Source organism: Aquarana catesbeiana, linkage group LG07 (genome assembly GCF_042186555.1).
Source record: "Aquarana catesbeiana isolate 2022-GZ linkage group LG07, ASM4218655v1, whole genome shotgun sequence".
NCBI lineage: Eukaryota > Metazoa > Chordata > Amphibia > Anura > Ranidae > Aquarana > Aquarana catesbeiana.
This window is the reverse complement of record NC_133330.1, coordinates 104,746,697-104,765,661: the sequence shown is the minus strand read 5'-3', so window position 1 is coordinate 104,765,661 and position 18,965 is coordinate 104,746,697. Positions and strand designations below refer to the sequence as shown.

General features: G+C 42.7%; 1 protein-coding gene across 6 annotated transcripts in view; it reads right to left on the bottom strand.

The window, feature by feature from the left end:
- LOC141103222 (probable endonuclease 4) overlaps window positions 1–18,965 on the bottom strand; it is a 168,157-nt gene that overhangs the window by 10,189 nt on the left and 139,003 nt on the right. For 5 of the 6 annotated variants that reach the window (XM_073592572.1, XM_073592571.1, XM_073592575.1 and 2 more), the window contains one exon: window positions 6,465–6,594. The exons of the other annotated variant lie outside the window; for it this stretch is intronic. In XM_073592572.1, the coding sequence (XP_073448673.1) occupies window positions 6,465–6,594 (130 nt within the window). The remainder of the gene's footprint in view (window positions 1–6,464; window positions 6,595–18,965) is intronic. 6 annotated transcript variants of the gene reach the window in all.

The following is an 18,965-nucleotide window of genomic DNA, read 5'->3' as shown; positions in this document are numbered from 1 at the left end:
TGCACACCCTGGCCCGTTGTTGAGGAGCATTCCCTACAGTCAGTATTTGCGCTTAAGACGCAACTGTAGTAGGGACACTGATTTTCACTTAGCAGCAAAAGACCTATACAAAAGGCTATTGTCCCGAGGATACAGCCATGCGTGTCTCAAAAGGGCATATAACAAGGCAAAAATACAGAATAGAGACCCCTTATTATTTTCAAAGAAGCCCCCAAAAAAATCCGACACGGTTAGATTGATCACCCGATACTCTAGCCAACATAGAGAAATCAAAAATATTATAGCAAGATTTTGGCCTCTTTTGTCTGCCGACCCAGCAGTCAGCAAACATATCAATTCCTTCCCTGAAATAACCTACAGACGTGCCCCGTCATTGAAGGACCGTCTGGTTCACAGCCATTTTCAAGATACCCTAAATAACAACAACTCCTCCTACACAGGTATCTCCCCTTGTGGTAGATGTGATATTTGTCCCTATGTGGAAAGTACATCACAATTTTTACTTCCCAATGGTCAGTGGTATTCAATAAAATTTAGGGCTACATGTCAGACTCCAGGCATAATCTATCTAGCTCAGTGCATCTGTGGTGGATTTTATGTGGGCAAAACAAAACGACCATTTTACAAACGAATTAGAGACCACATAAAGCCAATTTTGAAAAAACAGATGGACACAGCCATTGCCAGGCATGTAGGATTGTATCATAATTTCAATCCCAGAACTATAAAGTTCTATGTTCTGGAGCATATACCACTAGACGAAAGAGGGGGAAGTGTTGATCGGACACTTCTCCAGCTTGAAGCCCGCTGGATTTACAGTCTCCAAGCCACTCACTTCCCAGGCTTTAATGAATGCCTTAGCTACAGACCCTTCCTCTGATTTAGCTGTTCATGCAATGTTCCCTGATGTCAACCCACATCTCACACCATCCTCGTCCACTTTTTCACCCACTTTCCCCATTCCCCTTCCCATACCTTCACCCTCCCTCCCTTCATGTCTTTTTCATTAAATGACTTGCTGTTTGCATATATTTATGTTAGTTAATTTTCACATTCTATTCTGTATAACTTTGTGAAATCTGTAACTGTTGTCTAATGATGTCCCATCTAATTATGTCTTTTATTGTATTTATGACTTGATTGATATACCATGTGTTGTCCCTCAGTAGCACCGATCGGGATCGGTTGTTGTGTGGTCCTTCCGACCCGACCGGTTACTCCTTTGACCCCTCCCAGTTAGGCCCTTCCAGTCCAGTCTCGCTATGACAGCTGTAGGGGGGCTTGCCGCATCCACACGGACGCCCGGGGCACATCTTTTTGATGTGCCCATTCCGCGCCGTGCATCCCCTCCAAACCAGCTTCCTTGCTGGTTACCATCGCAACCCCTACCCGCCTCCCTCGCTCCTACGCGATCGCTGTGCGGGAGGAGCTACCTTGCGCAGCAGTGCGCATGTCGGCTGCTTCTACCGGCGCGGTGATTTGTGGGGATTGAAGTCTGGCTAGGTTCGGTCCTTCGGGCATGCGCAGTGGCGCCATCACGTCCGCATCGAGCCGGCGACGTCACACGCCGTCCCGATGGGGAGCAGTATTTAAACCGGCTGATCTGACAGCCATGTCTGCCAGCGCCGGAGGATGCAAGCTAAGATCTAAGCCAGGTAATGTGACTGGTGGTGTTCACCATACCTTGCTCCATACTCCATAGTTATGCTCTTATGTTTTCGTTTTATGTATATTTGTTGAACTCTGGTTGAGTCTTAATTTTACCTACATATCCCCCGTATAAACTCTTATACTCTGAGCATATTCATATTACGATGTTGATTGAAAACATCATCTTTAACACCTTTCTATGGAGTATGTCCTTAACCTTGACTATCTACCTCCATCTTTTGTGCAAATTGGCAATACCTCCCATTTTCACTTTAATTTTATTATTTATTTTTTTATTTTTTATTTTCTAGTTCTAACGTACATTTTACCCATCTATTTTGGCAATTACCATTTCTGCTGTTCAACTGCACTTCTCTGGTTGCAGCTGCAAGTATTTTTTGGCGTAAGTGATATTCATTTAAATTTTATGCCTCCTACAATTTCAATTAACCCTTTGCACAATGATATTCTCCCTTCAATATTGAATACTTTCTATCTGTATAACAGCTTCTCCTTACTGCTCCCTGTGGTTGCAATTCAAGCCCTCTTGCTGTCTCGCTTGGCTGCGTCTGTACACGCTGGTTTTGACGAGTTCATCTAGGGTCAATCTTTTTTTGGGGGTAAGCCTTTATGGATGCTTCGGAGTGACAGCACATATTTTATTATGTTTTTTCTTTTTTTTTTTTTTTTTTTTTTTTTTACGGTATATCATTATTGCAAAATGTTTTCTTATATGTAATAGCCTTTTTCTCCCCATCCCTTTTCTCTTTGTAGAATCATTAAAAGTATTGGATGACTTGCTACTTAATTGCATACCCCTTGATAAAGCGACTAATGCGAAACATGTCGGGCTAGTATGCAATAACTACCATCTATGAATTTGCAGTGTATATCCTACATGTTATTCCCCATTTTTTGACCACGTTGTTTTAATTGTATTGGTATAATTAACTGGCATATGTGTCTGTTTTTAATGTAAAACAATAAAATTGTTCTTTTTAAGAAAAAGAGATAAAATATATAGCTTTCTTTTCTTTATTTGAGTAATCTGCACCGTAAAAATCCCGTCCCTCTTTCTTACCTATTTAAACTCTGCTTGGGATGTGGTGCCTACTCTGAGGGTGTTCCCCATTTCGGAACCAAAACCTGCATAATTTTGATTTTAGATAACGAGGAGGCGGGAATTCTTGGAACTCTAGTTTGTAACCTAGAGAAACTGAGGAAGCCACCCATCTGTCTTGACATTGTTGCTGCCAGATCTTTGAAAACTGCAGAAGCCTTCCCCTCACCCGCGCGAGAGCCCCTTCATAAGGAGGCCTTAGTATTTTGTTTTGCAGGCTTTCTGCCCCAAGACCTCTTTGGGCCCTGGAACTGCCCCTGAGGTCTACCTCTTGAGCTCGATGGTGGAGGCCTTCGAGACTGCCTAGAGGCAGACGTTCCTGGCACTGGAGAAGAAGCACGCTTAAAGGAGAAATGTTTGAACTTCTTCTTTAAGGGTAAAAGAGAACTTTTCCCATTAGAAATCCTTTGGATATATTTATCTGGATCGTCTCCAAACAACCGTTCACCATGAAAAGGGAAACTGGCTAGAAGCTTTTTACATGGTGCTTCCGCTGACCAATTTTTCAGCCATAGGACTCTGCGTGTATGTACTAGTCCCAGCATAAGTCGTGAGGCTTGAATAATAGAATCTTTCATAGCATCCACCGTAAAACATAGTGCATCTGATACGCCAGCCCATTGCTGGGCCTGCTGATCAAGAAGAATCTTAAGTATCTCTACAAACTGATCCTTTATGGACTGAGATACCCCAATTGCCGCAAGAACCGGCTGCACTACTGAACCTGCCAGAGACATGTTGTTCTTAAAAAGAAGTTCCAATTTTTTATCTGTTGGATCTTTTAACATTTGTGCATTGTCTACCGGACAAGTGAGATTTTTATTCACCGAGGCGATTGCAGCATCAGTTGCTGGAACCCCCCATTTCTTATAGAATTCCTCCTCCATAGGATACAGTGTAGAAAACTTCCTTGGAGGAAAAAAATTCTTATCCGGGTGTTCCCATTCCGAATACATCAGCTTTTTTAGCCAAGAATGTATAGGAAAAGTATCCCCCGACTGGGGTGGCTTTAGTGATCCCAAACCAGAGGTGGGCTCATCACTAGACTGCGCTACAGGCAGCAAAAAGGTTGAGCGAACCAATTTAGTAAGGGAGTGTACCAGCAAACTGTCTTGTAAGATTACTCCCTCCCCACTAAGATCCTCGGAAGAGGATATATTAGTATCTTCCAGGTCTTTTGGAAGACCTTCCTGATCCCCTGTCCCTTGTACCTCAAAAAGAGGGTCCTAAGCACTGGATGGGGATCTGCTACGTTTGGACCCACTATGGAGAGTGATCATAGCATTAATCTTCTTTTCCAAACTAGAAATGGTAGAAGAAAAGACCTCCTGTGTGATATATATAGGGGCTGAAGTGTCCTACGCTGCTGCAACACCAGTCCCCCCTGACGGCTCATCACTCTCAGAGGAGGATGACATTCTTTTGGTCATGGATTTAGGTTGTTGTAAAACACTCGGACCCTTAGAACCCTTTGGGGAGTTCCTGGTCCTTCTTCAACTCATAGCCTTAATGTGCAAAGTAGAGGCGATACCAAAAAGAATGCATACACTGCTAGGTTATAGTCCAGCAATATAATGCTGCTATTAATGCCCAGCCTGAAGCAATAATAATGTGTCAAGGGAAATGCCTGTGTCACCAAACCTGAAGCAATGCCACCTCTTTGCTCTTGTGTCCCCCCACAGCCAGCAGCAGCACACAGTGTGCTTTTAAACACTTCCTCCACGTGTTCCTGGCGTCGGAGAACCCCGCCCCGCCCCCCCGCGTTGCCTACGACTCTGCCCTCCCTTCAAAAAGGACGGGATTTCCCACGCAAGCGGCGGACTACAGGTACCTTCGGACCTAGAGCCAGTCCGGCGAGGGGGGTAAAAAAGCCACCAGGCGGCCGTAGCGGTTTTTTTTTTTTTTTAAATTGAATCTGGGCTTAAAACCCCCCTGAGGGGGGAATCCCAGCATATGGGCCACTGACAGGGAGACAATTCACCCCTTTTCTTACCGGAGGATCTGCTGTTTTGGCCGGAGGAGGAGGAGGAAGTGTTCCGCTCCTGACACCGTGCTGTTTCCAGCATGAGGCGGTGAGTGCTCAACACAGCCCCCAGTGGTGACACATAGGCATGACAACATTATTCAGTTAAAGGAGACTTTACATGAAAGATTTCAGAAAAAAAAAAAAATCTCCACTTACCTTTTCCCCGCCGCAGGGTTATCTGTGGTAAACCATCAGACCCAATCTTCACCCTTCACGGAGGGCTCCGTAAAACCTTCAGGAACAGGGGAACCTTGAGGTATCCCACAATCCTAGACCTGCAATAGCACCCTGCCAGTAAAACTTTATTGGCCTTACTACCAAAAGTACTGGATCCCAGGGTCCAGCTCTCTAGAAAGAGAAGCATTCGCGAGCAAAAAACTTGTTTCTTCGGATACGAGGCTCGGGTACCATTCAACCTGGTCTAAAAGACACTCTGAATGGATTCGTCAGCATGGCTAGCCCCAGCAAGGATTGTTCCAGTGTAGCTCAACACAGCACATCTTTACTCGTGACCAACACCTTAGACAATGGCGAAAAAACTGAATACTCCCAGTAGTGGGAGGGGTTATATAGGGAGTGCACTTCTTAATTTAGGGCGTGCCAGTGTCCATCACCTAAAGGTGGCCTATAACCCACATAGTAATTACTATGGCTCTGTGTCCCCTGATGTATGAAAAGAAAAAATGACAGTAGCCAAGTCCTGTACCCTGAATATTTGTGGACTAAAGCTGTCAAGCACAAAAGCAAGTGAGTGCATATTGCAACTAGTCAAGATAAGTGGCAATTGACCCACCTAAAACTAACAGGATACACACAGCAGTTATAGCTTTACTTTTGCCCCTATGTCCCTAGAGGTAGACAATCACCAGCACATATACACTGTTTTTATATGATTTTGTTTATACTTTGTGTGTCCATATATACTTTTTATATAAGGTCCCCATTATATTGTTAAAATTTCTACTAGATATAAATTTCTATCTATTGTTTTAGATGCATTTATTACCAAGCAGGATAGCTTTAGTAATTCAGTAATACATTCAACTAAAGGTACCAAATACAAACTGATGATTAAATAATTTTAACACATTGGTACTGTCAGACAATTCTCTGTTTTATGTTCACATGTACATCTGTATTTATTTTTCCTATATCTATGCATGTGCATTTTATTGTCCATATATGAATGTGTTGCTGTTTCCATATTTTTAACTTAAGTCTACACAATGGCCACAATGCATTTAACATCCTAGTTTATATTTTTATGTGTTTTTTTTTTTCATTTTTTTTATGCACTTGCTGTATATATGAAAATGTATGTAGCTTCCCACCCCCTCAGTACAGTTAAATTTTTTAAAGGACCTACTCAAATAGCCACCCTCCCTAAAGTATTTTATTAACAACAAGATTAAATCTCAGCTGCAGCACCACAAAAAAAGTCCAGCTTTTTATTACAGTCTGTGATCCTGACATGTCATAAGGAGTACAAAAAAAGGGTTGGAGAGTACTTTCACCAACAAAGTCACATAGCACAATAAAAATGTGACCTACAATCTAACCCTTCCCCACTATATATTTAAAACTAAAAAAAAAAAAAAATGTTTTTGTTGGGCTTTACAAAAAGATCTACAGAAATAGTTACTCAATATATATTAATTATTAACTCACGTGTACGGTGTCTCAAGGATCATAGGAATTTCATTAAAGCGTGGTTCATTCATAACCTGTCTGAACCCCTTTACACCAATGTGACCTTGGCCAATATTTTCATGGCGATCAAGTCGGCAGCCTACCTTACCTGTAATTAGATTATGAAATTATAATTAGTTTAGAATGCGAGAAGCTCCTATAACATAAAAGCGGACATTTTTTTTCTTAGGCTGGCCATACACGATTAGAATCTTGGACAGTTCAGCAGGAACTGGCCAAGATTCGAATCGTTAATGGGCAGGCTGAATGTACCAAGTTGATCGTTCAATCAACTTGAGTACAACCAGCCTGCCAGATTCCCTTATGATTATCGCTAGCGGACCAGTCGTCCTATAGCTGCTAGCAATAATCACTGTCTCCTCCCACCCCCACCCGGAGAAGACAATTGCTGATTCCTAGGAAAGAAATGTGCACCCTGTATGGCCAGCCTTAATTTAGACCAGTTTGTTTAAGGCATGCTGAAAAGGAATGAAATTCCAGACCCAGGATCAATGATCCAAACCCTGTGTATGAGGATGTCAATTTACAGGCACGACAAACACTAAAGATGCTTGCTTTCACAGAAGTGGTTTTAGTTTTCTACAAAATATAGTTACATAGTTAGTAAGGTTGAATAAAGACACAAGTCCATCCAGTTCAACCTGAGTAAGCACCCACAATTGTCCCCATCTCTGCACATTGCGTCCCATCAAGATGCCTATCCACTATATTATTAATTTATATATTATATAATTCAGTTGCATTAACGGGCCAACACAAACAGTACCCAGTCAAGTTTTTCTGTAGCCATCATTGCTTAAAGCACAGGTCTTGGCAAAATGGTATCCCTCCCCAGCACCTGAAGAAGGACCCCGTTGTTCTGTACACAGAAGAAAAGAGATTCAAAGTGGCCATACACGGATAGAAAATCTAACAAAACATCAAGACAGTAGACCTATCATTCGATGTTCGTATTGTTAGTGTGCTTACTGCAACAACCAATTTTTGTTTTGTTTCAAGAACATGTTGAAAACTTTTTCCAGTCAAACGATTTTGTTTGTGAGTCAACTGTTCAAACAAAAATTTTTTTAAGTGTCATTGTTGTGTACTTGAGGATGGACGACAGTTTGTACTTGTTTTATTTGTATGCCAACATCACCCCTGTAGTGTGTTGGTTTATACTCTACATACTCGTGCCTTATGTCCTGTTGTATTTGGGCATTTTTTGTATCATTGTACGTTATATTATTGTATTACCTACTGATCAGAAAAAAACTATGTTTAATGTTGAAAATTATCAGAAAATTTTTGAAATTCACAGGAAAATTTCTGATACAATGATCGGGCTATCGAATGTTAGATCGAAATATGTTTTGATTTTTGTATGAATATTAATTTCTTTTAATCTATGTATGGCCAGCTTTATAACTGTAATGTCATGTAACCACAGAGTAAAAGGGACACTGGGTAAAAGGGATGTTAAATTAGTATTTTAACCACTTCAGCCCCGGAAGGATTTAAGCTGGCCATACACCATACAATTTTCCTGTTCAATTTTCTTTAGATTTACCTTCAACTATGTAGTACAAGGGCCTGCCTGCTTGCATCCAAATTGAAAGTGTTTAGGTTTGACCTCCTATTATATGGTTTTGGTAAATCTAAAGGAAAGTTGAACAGGAAAATTGAATAGTGTATGGCCAGCCTTACCCCCTTCCTGACCAGAGCACTTTTTATAATTTGGCACTGCGTCGCTTTAACTGCTAATTGCGCGGTCATGGAATGCTGTAACCAAAGGAAATTTGCGTCCTTTTCTTCCCACAAATAGAGCTTTCTTTTGATAGTATTTGATCACCTCTGCGGTTTTTATTTTTTGCGCTATAAACGTAAAAAGACCGAAAATTTTGAAAAAAAATGATAATTTCAACTTTTTGTTATAAAAAAAATCCAATAAACTCAATTTTAGTCATACATTTAGGCCAAAATGTATTCGGCCACATGTCCTTGGTAAAAAAAAATGTCAATACGCGTATATTTATTGGTTTGTGCAAAAGTTATAGCGTTTACAAACTAAGGTACATTTTCTGGAATTTACACAACTTTTAGTTTATGACTGCCTATATCATTTCTTGAGGTGCTAAAATGGCAGTGCAGTACAAACCCCCCCCCCCCCCCCCAAATGACCCCATTTTGGAAAGTAGACACCCCAAGGAAATTGCTGAGAGGCATGTTAAGCCCATTGAATATTAATTTTTTTTGTCCCAAGTGATTGCATAATGATAAAAAAATAAAAATAAACATTTTTTTTACAAAAGGTTGTCACTAAATGATATATTGCTCACACATGCCATGGTTATTATATGTGGAATTGCGCCCCAAAATACATTTAGCTGCTTCTCCTGAGTATGGGGATACCACATGTGTGGGACTTTTTGGGAACCTAGCCGCATACGGGGCCCCAAAAACCAAGCACCGCCTTCAGGATTTCGAATGGCATACATTTTTGATTTCACTCCTCACTACCTATCACAGTTTTGAAGGCCATACAATTCCAAGATGGCACAAACCCCCCCCCCCCCCCAAATGACCCCATTTTGGAAAGTAGACACCCCAAGCTATTTGCTGAGAGGCACGTTGAGTCCGTGGAATATTTTATATTTTGACAAGAGTTGCGGGAAAATTACAAACTTTTTTTTTTTTTTCTTTTCTTGCACAAAATTGTCACTAAATGATATATTGCTCAAACATGCCATGAGCATATGTAGAATTACACCCCAAAATACATTCTGCTGCTTCTCCTGAGTATGGGGATACCACATGTGTGGGACTTTTTGGGGGCCTAGCTGCATACGGGGCCCCGAAAACCAATCACTGCCTTCAGGATTTTTAAGGGCGTAAATTTTTTAATTCACTCCTCACTACCTATCACAGTTTCATAGGCCATAAAATGCCAAGATAGCACAACCCCCCCTCCTAATGACCCCATTTTGGAAAGTAGACACCCCAAGCTATTTGCTGAGAGGCATGGTGAGTATTTTGCAGCTCTCATTTGTTTTCGAAAATGAAGAAAGACAAGAAACATTTTTTTTTTTTTTTTCTTTTTTCAATTTTCAAAACTTTGTGACAAAAAGTGAGGTCTGCAAAATACTCGCCATACCTCTCAGCAAATAGCTTGGGGTGTCTAGTTTCCAAAATGGGGTCATTTGGGGGGGGGGTTTTGTGCCATCTGGGCATTCCATGGCCTCCGAAGCTGTGATAGGCAGTGAAGAGTGAAATCAAAAATTTACACCCTTAGAAAGCCTGAAGGCGGTGCTTGGTTTTCGGGGTCCCGTATGCAGCTAGGCTCCCAAAAAGTCTCACACATGTGGTATCCCCAAACTCAGGAGAAGCAACAGAATGTATTTTGAGGTGTATTTTCACATATTCCCATGGCATGTTTGAGCAATATATCATTTAGTGACAACTTTGTGCAAAAAAAAAAAAAATGTTTGTCTTTTTACCGCAACTTGTGTCACATAATAAATATTCCATGGACTCGACATGCCTCTCAGCAAATAGCTTGGGGTGTCTACTTTCCAAAATGGGGTCATTTGGGGGGGGTTTGAACTGTACTGGCATTTTATGCACAACATTTAGAAGCTTATGTCACACATCACCCACTCTTCTAACCACTTGAAGACAAAGCCCTTTCTGACACTTTTTATTTACATGAAAAAATAATTTTTTTTTGCAAGAAAATTACTCTGAACCCCCAAACATTATATATTTTTTTTAAAGCAAAGGCCCTACAGATTAAAATGGTGGGTGTTTTTTTTTTTTTTCACACAGTATTTGCGCAGCGATTTTTCAAACGCATTTTTTTGGGAAAAAACACACTTTTTAAAATTTGAATGCACTAAAACACACCATATTTCCCAAATGTTTGATGAAATAAAAAAGATGATCTTAGGCCGAGTACATGGATACCAAACACAACATGCTTTAAAATTGCGCACAAACGTACAGTGGCGACAAACTAAATACATTTTTAAAAGCCTGTAAAAGCCTTTATAGGTTACCACTTTAGATTTACAGAGGAGGTCTACTGCTAAAATTACTGCCCTCGATCTGACCTTTGCGGTGATACCTCACATGCATGGTGCAATTGCTGTTTAAGTTTGACGCCAGACCGACGCTTGCGCTCGCCTTTGCGCGAGAGCGGGGGGGGACAGGGGTGCTTTTTTTTTTTTTTCCCTTTCTTATTTTTTGCTTTTTTATCTTATTTTTAAACTGTTCCTTTCATTTTTTTTAGCATTTTTATTGTTATCTTAGGGAATGTAAATATCCCCTATGGTAGCAATAGGTAGTGACAGGTACTCTTTTTTGAAAAAATTGGGGTCTATCAGACCCTAGATCTCTCCTCTGCCCTCAAAGAATCTGACCACACCAAGATCGGTGTGATAAAATGCTTTTCCAATTTCCCAATGGTGCTGTTTACATCCGGCGAAATCAAAGTCATAAAATGCTCGTAGCTTCAGGTTTCTTAGGCCATAGAGATGATTGGAGCCATTCTGGTCTCTGATCAGCTCTATGGTCAGCTGGCCGAATCATCGGCTGCATTCTCAGGTTCCCTGTTGGGACAGGAGAGCCAGAGAAAAACATGGAAGATGGTGGGGGGGGCATTCCCTCCTACTGCTAGAGGCAGAGGCTCTAGAGGCTAATTAGCTGCTAGGATTGCTTTTACATGAAAGCCGACCGCTGGCTGAAAAGAATGATACCAAGATGATACCTAAACCTGCAGGCATCATTCTGGTATAACCACTTACAGTCCAGCAACATACCAGTACCTTGCTGGTCCTTGTTGGGCATATATTGTAAACTTTTTTTTCATGCAGCCTGTGGGCTGAACGAAAAAAAGAGATTGATCGGTGGGTATGCCCACCATTAGAATACCTCCCTTCATCCACCCACTTCTAATGATGGGCATATATGCACCGTTTATATATGCCGAAGCATGGGGGCATCCTCCTGCAAAAGGTAGGTGCAAATCGCTCCTCTGCCCACTGCTGCCCCCACACTTCAGCATATATGCTGAAGTATGTAACTGTGGTGGTGAAATCACCTCTGACAGCGCTGGAGTCAAGGCTTTATGTATCGTGGGAGCAAACGCTGTTGCTGTCAAGATAAATAAATCCACGCTGCAACTGAATGGCGTACCTGCTAAGCAAATGATGGTTAACACTAAAACAAAATAACATTACAGCATAACAGTAAGACTTACCATACCTGCAAAAAAACAGTAAAAAATAAAACATTTAACGCAACCTGTGCCTAAAATATATATATGCCGAAGCATGGGGGCATCCTCCCGCAAAAGGCAGGAGCAAATCGCTCCTCCACCCACTGCTGCCCCCACGCTTCGGCATATATGCTGAAGTATGTAACTGTGGTGGTGAAATCACCTCCGACAGCGCTGGAGTCACAGCTTTATGTATCGTTGCTGTCAAGATAAATAAATCTGCGCTGCAGCTGAATGGCGTACCTGAAAACAAAAAAATGGTTAAAACACAGTAAACTATAAAAAAAATTACATACCTGAAAAGCAAACATGATAAAACATAACAACAATAAAACATTGCAGAATAGAATACAGTGAAAAAGAGCAGAACAATAGAGAGAAAATAGAGAGAGCGAGAACAATAAAACGACAACTATTTTTAGTTTTTTTATTTTATATTTTTTTTGTGTATTTTTTTTTTTTTTTACATTTTTTTTATAACTGTAACTTTTAAAACTGTAACGGTTCCAGGTTTGGGTCTCTCAAAATGCGATGGCATCTTGGGAGACCCTGTGAAAGTGTGTCCTAGTCTGTGCAATGCTGTACCCCACACTAAAACTCAACTAGTGTATGGTAGCGCTCAAAACATTCACCAATGCAAAGACCAGGATTGCCAGGACAGGAGGGACAATAATACCGGGTGTCACGCCTATATCCGCGCTTTCTGGAGACACAACATTTTCTTTGGGGGGCTCATCGGGAGGACATAAGGAAAATGCCTCCCATGCAGCCGGCTTACTGTATCTGGTTGGGGAAGGTGAGGTGTAGCACCGTCTGGATACAGAAGGGCTCTGACGATCTCTTCCTGGAATTTAAGGAAGGATCCAGTCTGTCCTGAAGCTCTGTATAGCACATGAGCGTTCAGCAAAGTCAATTGAAATAAGTATACAGACACTTTTTTGTACCAGCGTCTGGCCTTACGGGCAACTAGGTACGGCGCCAACAACTGGTCGTTGAGGTCCACCCCTCCCATATTTTGGTTATATTCGTGGACATAGAGGGGTTTCTCCACAACACCAGTCGCCGTAGTAATTTGGACCGTCGTGTCTGCATGAAGGGAGGTAAGAACGAAAACATTGTTATTGTCCCTCCACTTCATAGCGAGCAAATTATTACACCGCAAGCAGGCTCTCTCCCCCAGCCTAAGACGGGAATCTACAAGCCGCTGGGGAAAGCCCTGGCGATTAGGTTGCACGGTGCCACATGCTCCAATTTGATGATCAAAAAGGTGACTAAAAAGTGGCATGCTCGTGTAATAATTGTCCACATATAAATGGTACCCCTTTCCGAATAAGGGTGACACCAAGTCCTACACTATCTTGCCAGCGCTTCCTATGTAGTCAGGGCAGTTTGTCGGCTCTACGTGACTATCTTTGCCCTCGTAAACCATAAAACTACATGTATAGCCTGTGGCCCTGTCACAGAGCTTATACATCTTGACCCCGTATCTGGCATGCTTGCTAGGAAGGTACTGTTTGAATGACAAGCGGCCAGAAAATTTAATGCAGACAACTTGAGGGGGAGTAAACAAGTCTGCAAAACGCTGGTTGAAGTGGTTTACGAGGGGCCTAATTTTGTAGAGACGATCGTATTCAGGGTCTCCACGAGGACAACAGAGTTCATTGTTGTTGAAGTGCATGAACCGCAAAATCTGCTCGTATCGTGCCCTGGCCATGGAAGCAGAGAACACGGGCATATGGTAAATTGGGTCAGTGGACCAATATGCCCGCAACTCACTCTTTTTATTTATGCCCATGTTGAGGGAAAGGCCCAGAAAGATCTTAAATTCGGAGACCGTAATTGGTCTCCAATCTCTGGCAAGGGAGGACTGGGGATTAGCGGCGATGTGTTGACCAGCGTATAAATTTCTTTGGTCCAAAATAGATCTATAGAGGTCTTTGGTGAAAAACAGTGAATAAAAATCCAGTGGCGTAAAATCAACTGTTTCCACCTGAATTCCGGGTTGGCCAGTGAATGGGGAAAGTACGGGTGCTGCAGAAGTGGTGGGTTCCCAATTCTGATTTGCGAATGCAGCTAGAAGGGCACTATGGGCACGACGGGCCTGTGTTCATCTTCTTGGTGGCAGCGGGACACTACTAGTGCTTGCCACCTCACCAGCTTGAACTGCACTTATGGGACTCGCCACGTCACCACGTGATACTGCAGTGCTGGATGTACGACCAGGGTGTACTAGGCCGCTGGTGCTTGCCAGTTCACCAGAAAGAATAGCGGCGCTAGTACTGCTCTGCTCCATACGAGGGACCTGCGGTTCTTGCACTTCAAGGACAGAAGAAGTAGTTCGGGGTCTGGTACGCCTGACCTTGGCAGGGACCACAACTCCGTCGTCAGAGTTATCTGTCATGGAGCCGCTGTCGTCTACAGGATCGTATTCTGAGCCTGAATCTGACAGATGAGTGACTTCCTCTTCACTATCTGTCATGCTCAGAAACGTGTAGGCCTCTTCACTAGTGTACCTTCGATTTGCCATTTTGGGCTCTAAATTTAGGGGTACACTAGTGAGACTCACAGGTAAAAAAGCTCCTGACTGTCAGCGACTGTATCAAAACGCTACCAAAAAACTGTTAGCGATCGCAGGGATCAGGCTTGACTCTGCGAACGCTGCAGTTATGTGTGCTTAGTGTTTTGTAAGTGTCAGCGATCGATCGATACTGCACTTGGGTGGGCTGGGCTGGGCCGAGGGGCAAAACGCAGGTGCTAGCAGTTATCTGGGCTGATCCCGCTACCACTGCGTTTTTGGGGACCCTAAACTGCTGGGGATGCTAGTATAGATCTGATCGGATCAGATATTGATCCGTTCAGATACTATAGCACTAAGGGAGGTGTATGCTGCGTGCGTGGGTTTTAGTGGTACTGGCGCTAACCTGATGCTGCCTGGGGCGACGCAGACCTTATCTGACCCTAAAAACTTAACTTATATCACCGCCGGGCGATCAGGGGGTTAAACCTTTATAAGGTAATAAACGGCGGGTGCCCTAAAACTATAATTATTATATGGTGATCACTGGTGAAAGGGTTAACTAGGGGGAAATCAGGGGGTTAAAACCTTTATTAGGTAGTATATAGGGGTCCCTGTCACTATAAAACACTGACGGCGAACCTATATACTTACCTCCCTAACTAGCGTCACCTGTGTCACTAATACAGCGATCAGAAAAACGATCGCTTAGTGACACTGGCGATGGGGGGTGATCACGGGGTTAAAACTTTATTAGGGGAGGTTAGGAGGGTACCCTAGACCTAAAGGGGGGTACCCCAGACCTAAAGGGGGCTAATCCTAACTGCCCTAACACTTATAACTGTCACAAACTGACACCAATGCAATAATCAGAAAAAAAAAAAAAAACTGCTTTTGGTGTCAGTGTGACGGGGGTACAGGGAGGTGATCAGAGGGTGACTGCGTGTTCTACTGTTAGTGTAGTGTTGGTGCAAACTTACTTGGATGTCTTCTCTCCTCGGCGCCGGAACGAAAAGACCGGCTCGAGGAGAGATAACATCACTTCCTCCGCTTCTGTTTACATTACAGAAGCCGAGGAAGCCTGTCATTCACCAAGAGCGATCGCGAGGGGGGAGCCACGAATGAGTGGCCTCCCCCTTACCTTTGATCGCCCCTGACCTGAATCCGACCGCCGCAGGCACGGGGGGGTTCGATCGGACCCTCCGCCCGCGGGAAGGCAAGGACGTACCTGTAAGTCCTTTTGCCTGCCCGTGCCATTCTACCGACGTACATCGTCAGGCGGCGGTCGGCAACTGGTTAATATTTCTATGTGTGTGATTGAAGGGTGTTTGCGGGAATGGAGGGGTCTGGGGCAGGTGGCAGGCTGGAAACCAGTTTAGAGTTACATAGGAGGTCTAGTGCTAGAATTATTGTTCTCGCTCTGACATGATGATACCTCACACACCTGTGGTGCAATCGTCATTTACATATCAACTTTATTGCTATCACAATGGATGGGCCATGATAGGTCCTCTTTATGGAAAGATCTGGGGTCTCACCTCTGACTTCCAAAGTATCTGATCAAACTGAGATCGCTTTGATTAGATGCTTTACAAGCCAGTAACTGTAAACAAACTGAAACCGGAAGTGACGAAATCCTAGTTGCTTTCGGTTTCTGATCTCACAGAGAGGTAGGAACAACATTAATTCCTCTCATTCTTTGAAGTACAGCTGATGCCACTGGTCGGATCAGCCCCGGGCTCCCTGTGGGGCGGGAGAGGCCAGGAAAGGCTGCAGTAGCGTTGGGAGGGGGAACCCCTTTCCACCACCTGAACGTGTAACATTGTGGGGAATCACCTTCTGAAGAAAACGGTACCAGGATTATGGCTGTAGCCTCAACCATGATCCCTGTATAACGACCTCAATATAAGGGTTGTATACAGTGAGGAAGGAAAGTATTTAGACCCCCTTAAATTTTTCACTCTTTGTTATATTGCAGCCATTTGCTAAAATCATTTAAGTTCATTTTTTTCCTCATTAATGTACACACAGCACCCCATATTGACAGAAAAACACAGAATTGTTGACATTTTTTCAGATTTATTAAAAAAGAAAAACTGAAATATCACACAGTCCTAAGTATTCAGACCCTTTGCTCAGTATTTAGTAGAAGCACCCTTTTGATCTAATACAGCCATGAGTCTTTTTGGGAAAGATGCAACAAGTTTTTCACACCTGGATTTGGGGATCCTCTGCCATTCCTCCTTGCAGATCCTCTCCAGTTCTGTCAAGTTGGATGGTAAACGTTAGTGGACAGCCATTTTTAGGTCTCTCCAGAGATGCTCAATTGGGTTTAAGTCAGGGCTCTGGCTGGGCCATTCAAGAACAGTCACGGAGTTGTTGTGAAACCACTCCTTCGTCATTTCAGCTGTGTGCTTAGGGTCATTGTCTTGTTGGAAGGTAAACCTTCGGCCCAGTCTGAGGTCCTGAGCACTCTGGAGAAGGTTTTCATCCAGGATATCCCTGTACTTGGCCGCATTCATCTTTCCCTCAATTGCAACCAGTCGTCCTGTCCCTGCAGCTGAAAAACACCCCGTCAGCATGATGCTGCCACCACCATGCTTCACTGTTGGGACTGTATTGAACAGGTGATGAGCAGTATCTGGTTTTCTCCACACATACCGCTTAGAATTAAGGCCAAAAAGTTCTATCTTGGTCTCATCAGACCAGAGAATATTATTTCTCACCATCTTGGCATCCTTCAAGTGTTTTTTTTTTTAGCAAACTCCATGCAGGCTTTCATGTGTCTTGCACTGAGGAGAGGCTTCTGTCAGGCCACTCTGCCATAAAGCCCTGGTGGAGGCTGCAGTGATGGTTGACTTTCTACAACTTTCTCCCATCTCCCGACCGCATCTCTGGAGCTCAGCCACAGTGATCTTTGGGTTCTTCTTTACCTCTCTCACCAAGGCTCTTCTCCCCCTATAGCTCAGTTTGGCCAGACGGCCAGCTCTAGGAAGGGTTCTGGTCATCCCAAACATCTTCCATTTAAGAATTATGGAGGCCACTGTGCTCTTAGGAACCGTAAGTGCAGCAGAAATGTTTTTATAACCTTGGCCAGATCTGTGCCTTGCCACAATTCTGTCTCTGAGCTCTTCAGGCAGTTCCTGTGACCTCTTGATTCTCATTTGCTCTGACATGCACTGTGAGCTGTAAGGTCTTATATAGACAGGTGTGTGGCTTTCCTAATCAAGTCCAATCAGTATAATCAAACACAGCTGGACTCAAATGAAGGTGTAGAACCATCTCAAGGATGATCAGAAGAAATGGACAGCACCTGAGTTAAATATATGAGTGTCACAGCAAAGGGTCTGAATACTTAGGACCATGTGATATTTCAGTTTTTCTTTTTTAATAAATCTGCAAAAATATCAACAATTCTGTGTTTTTCTGTCAATATGGGGTGCTGTGTGTATATTAATGAGGAAAAAAATGAACTTAAATGATTTTAGCAAATGGCTGCAATATAACAAAGAGTGAAAAATTTAAGGGGGTCTGAATACTTTCCGTCCCCACTGTATATACGTACAGCAGTATCAAGGTCGTTAATTACCTTTAGCATCAGCTTAACTATTTTAAATAGTCCTTTAATAAAAGAAAAACAAAGAAAGAAAATGTTTACAGAAAAAGCTAGTACAAAATAGACATTAACAGAAAAATAAATGGGAATTAACGTAAAAAGTACATATAGTTACATTAGGTTGAAAAAAGACACAAGTCCATCCAGTTAAACCATAAAAATAAATAAAAAATAATATCAAACATTCCCATATACCCAATCCTATACCCACAGTTGATCCAGAGGAAGGTGAAAAACCCCAGCAAAGCATGATCCAATTTGCTACAGCAGGGGAAAAAATTCCTTCCTGATCCTCAAAAGGCAATCAGATTTTTCCTGGATCAACTTTACCTATAAATATCAATACCCAGTTATATTATGTACATTTAGGAAAGAATCCAGGCCTTTCTTAAAGTAATCTACTGAGCTGGCCAGAACCACCTCTGGAGGGAGTCTATTCCACATTTTCACAACTCTGATGCCCCGTACACACGGTCGGACATTGATCGGACATTCCGACAACAAAATCCTAGGATTTTTTCCAACGGATGTTGGCTCAAACTTGTTTTGCATACACACGGTCACACAAAGTTGTCGGAAAATCCAATCATTCTGAACGCTGTGACGTAAAACACGTATGTCGGGACTATAAACAGGGCAGTAGCCAATAGCTTTCATCTCTTTATTTATTCTGAGCATGCGTGGCACTTTGTGCGTCGGATTTGTGTACACACGATCGGAAATTCCGACAACGGATTTTGTTGTCGGAAAATTTTATAGCCTGCTCTCAAACTTTGTGTGTCAGAAAATCTGATGGAAAATGTGTGATGGAGCCTACACACGGTCGGAATTTCCGACAACAAGGTCCTATCACACATTTTCTGTCGGAAAATCCGACCGTGTGTACGGGGCATTACTGTGAAGAAATCTTTCTGTATTTGGAGATTAAATCTCTTTTCCTCTAGACATAAAGAGTGCCCCCTTGTCCTCTGTGTTGACCGTAAAGTGAATAACTCAACACCAAGTTAACTATATGGACCCCTTATATATTTGTACATATTGATCATATCCTCCCTTAATCTCCTCTTCTCAAGC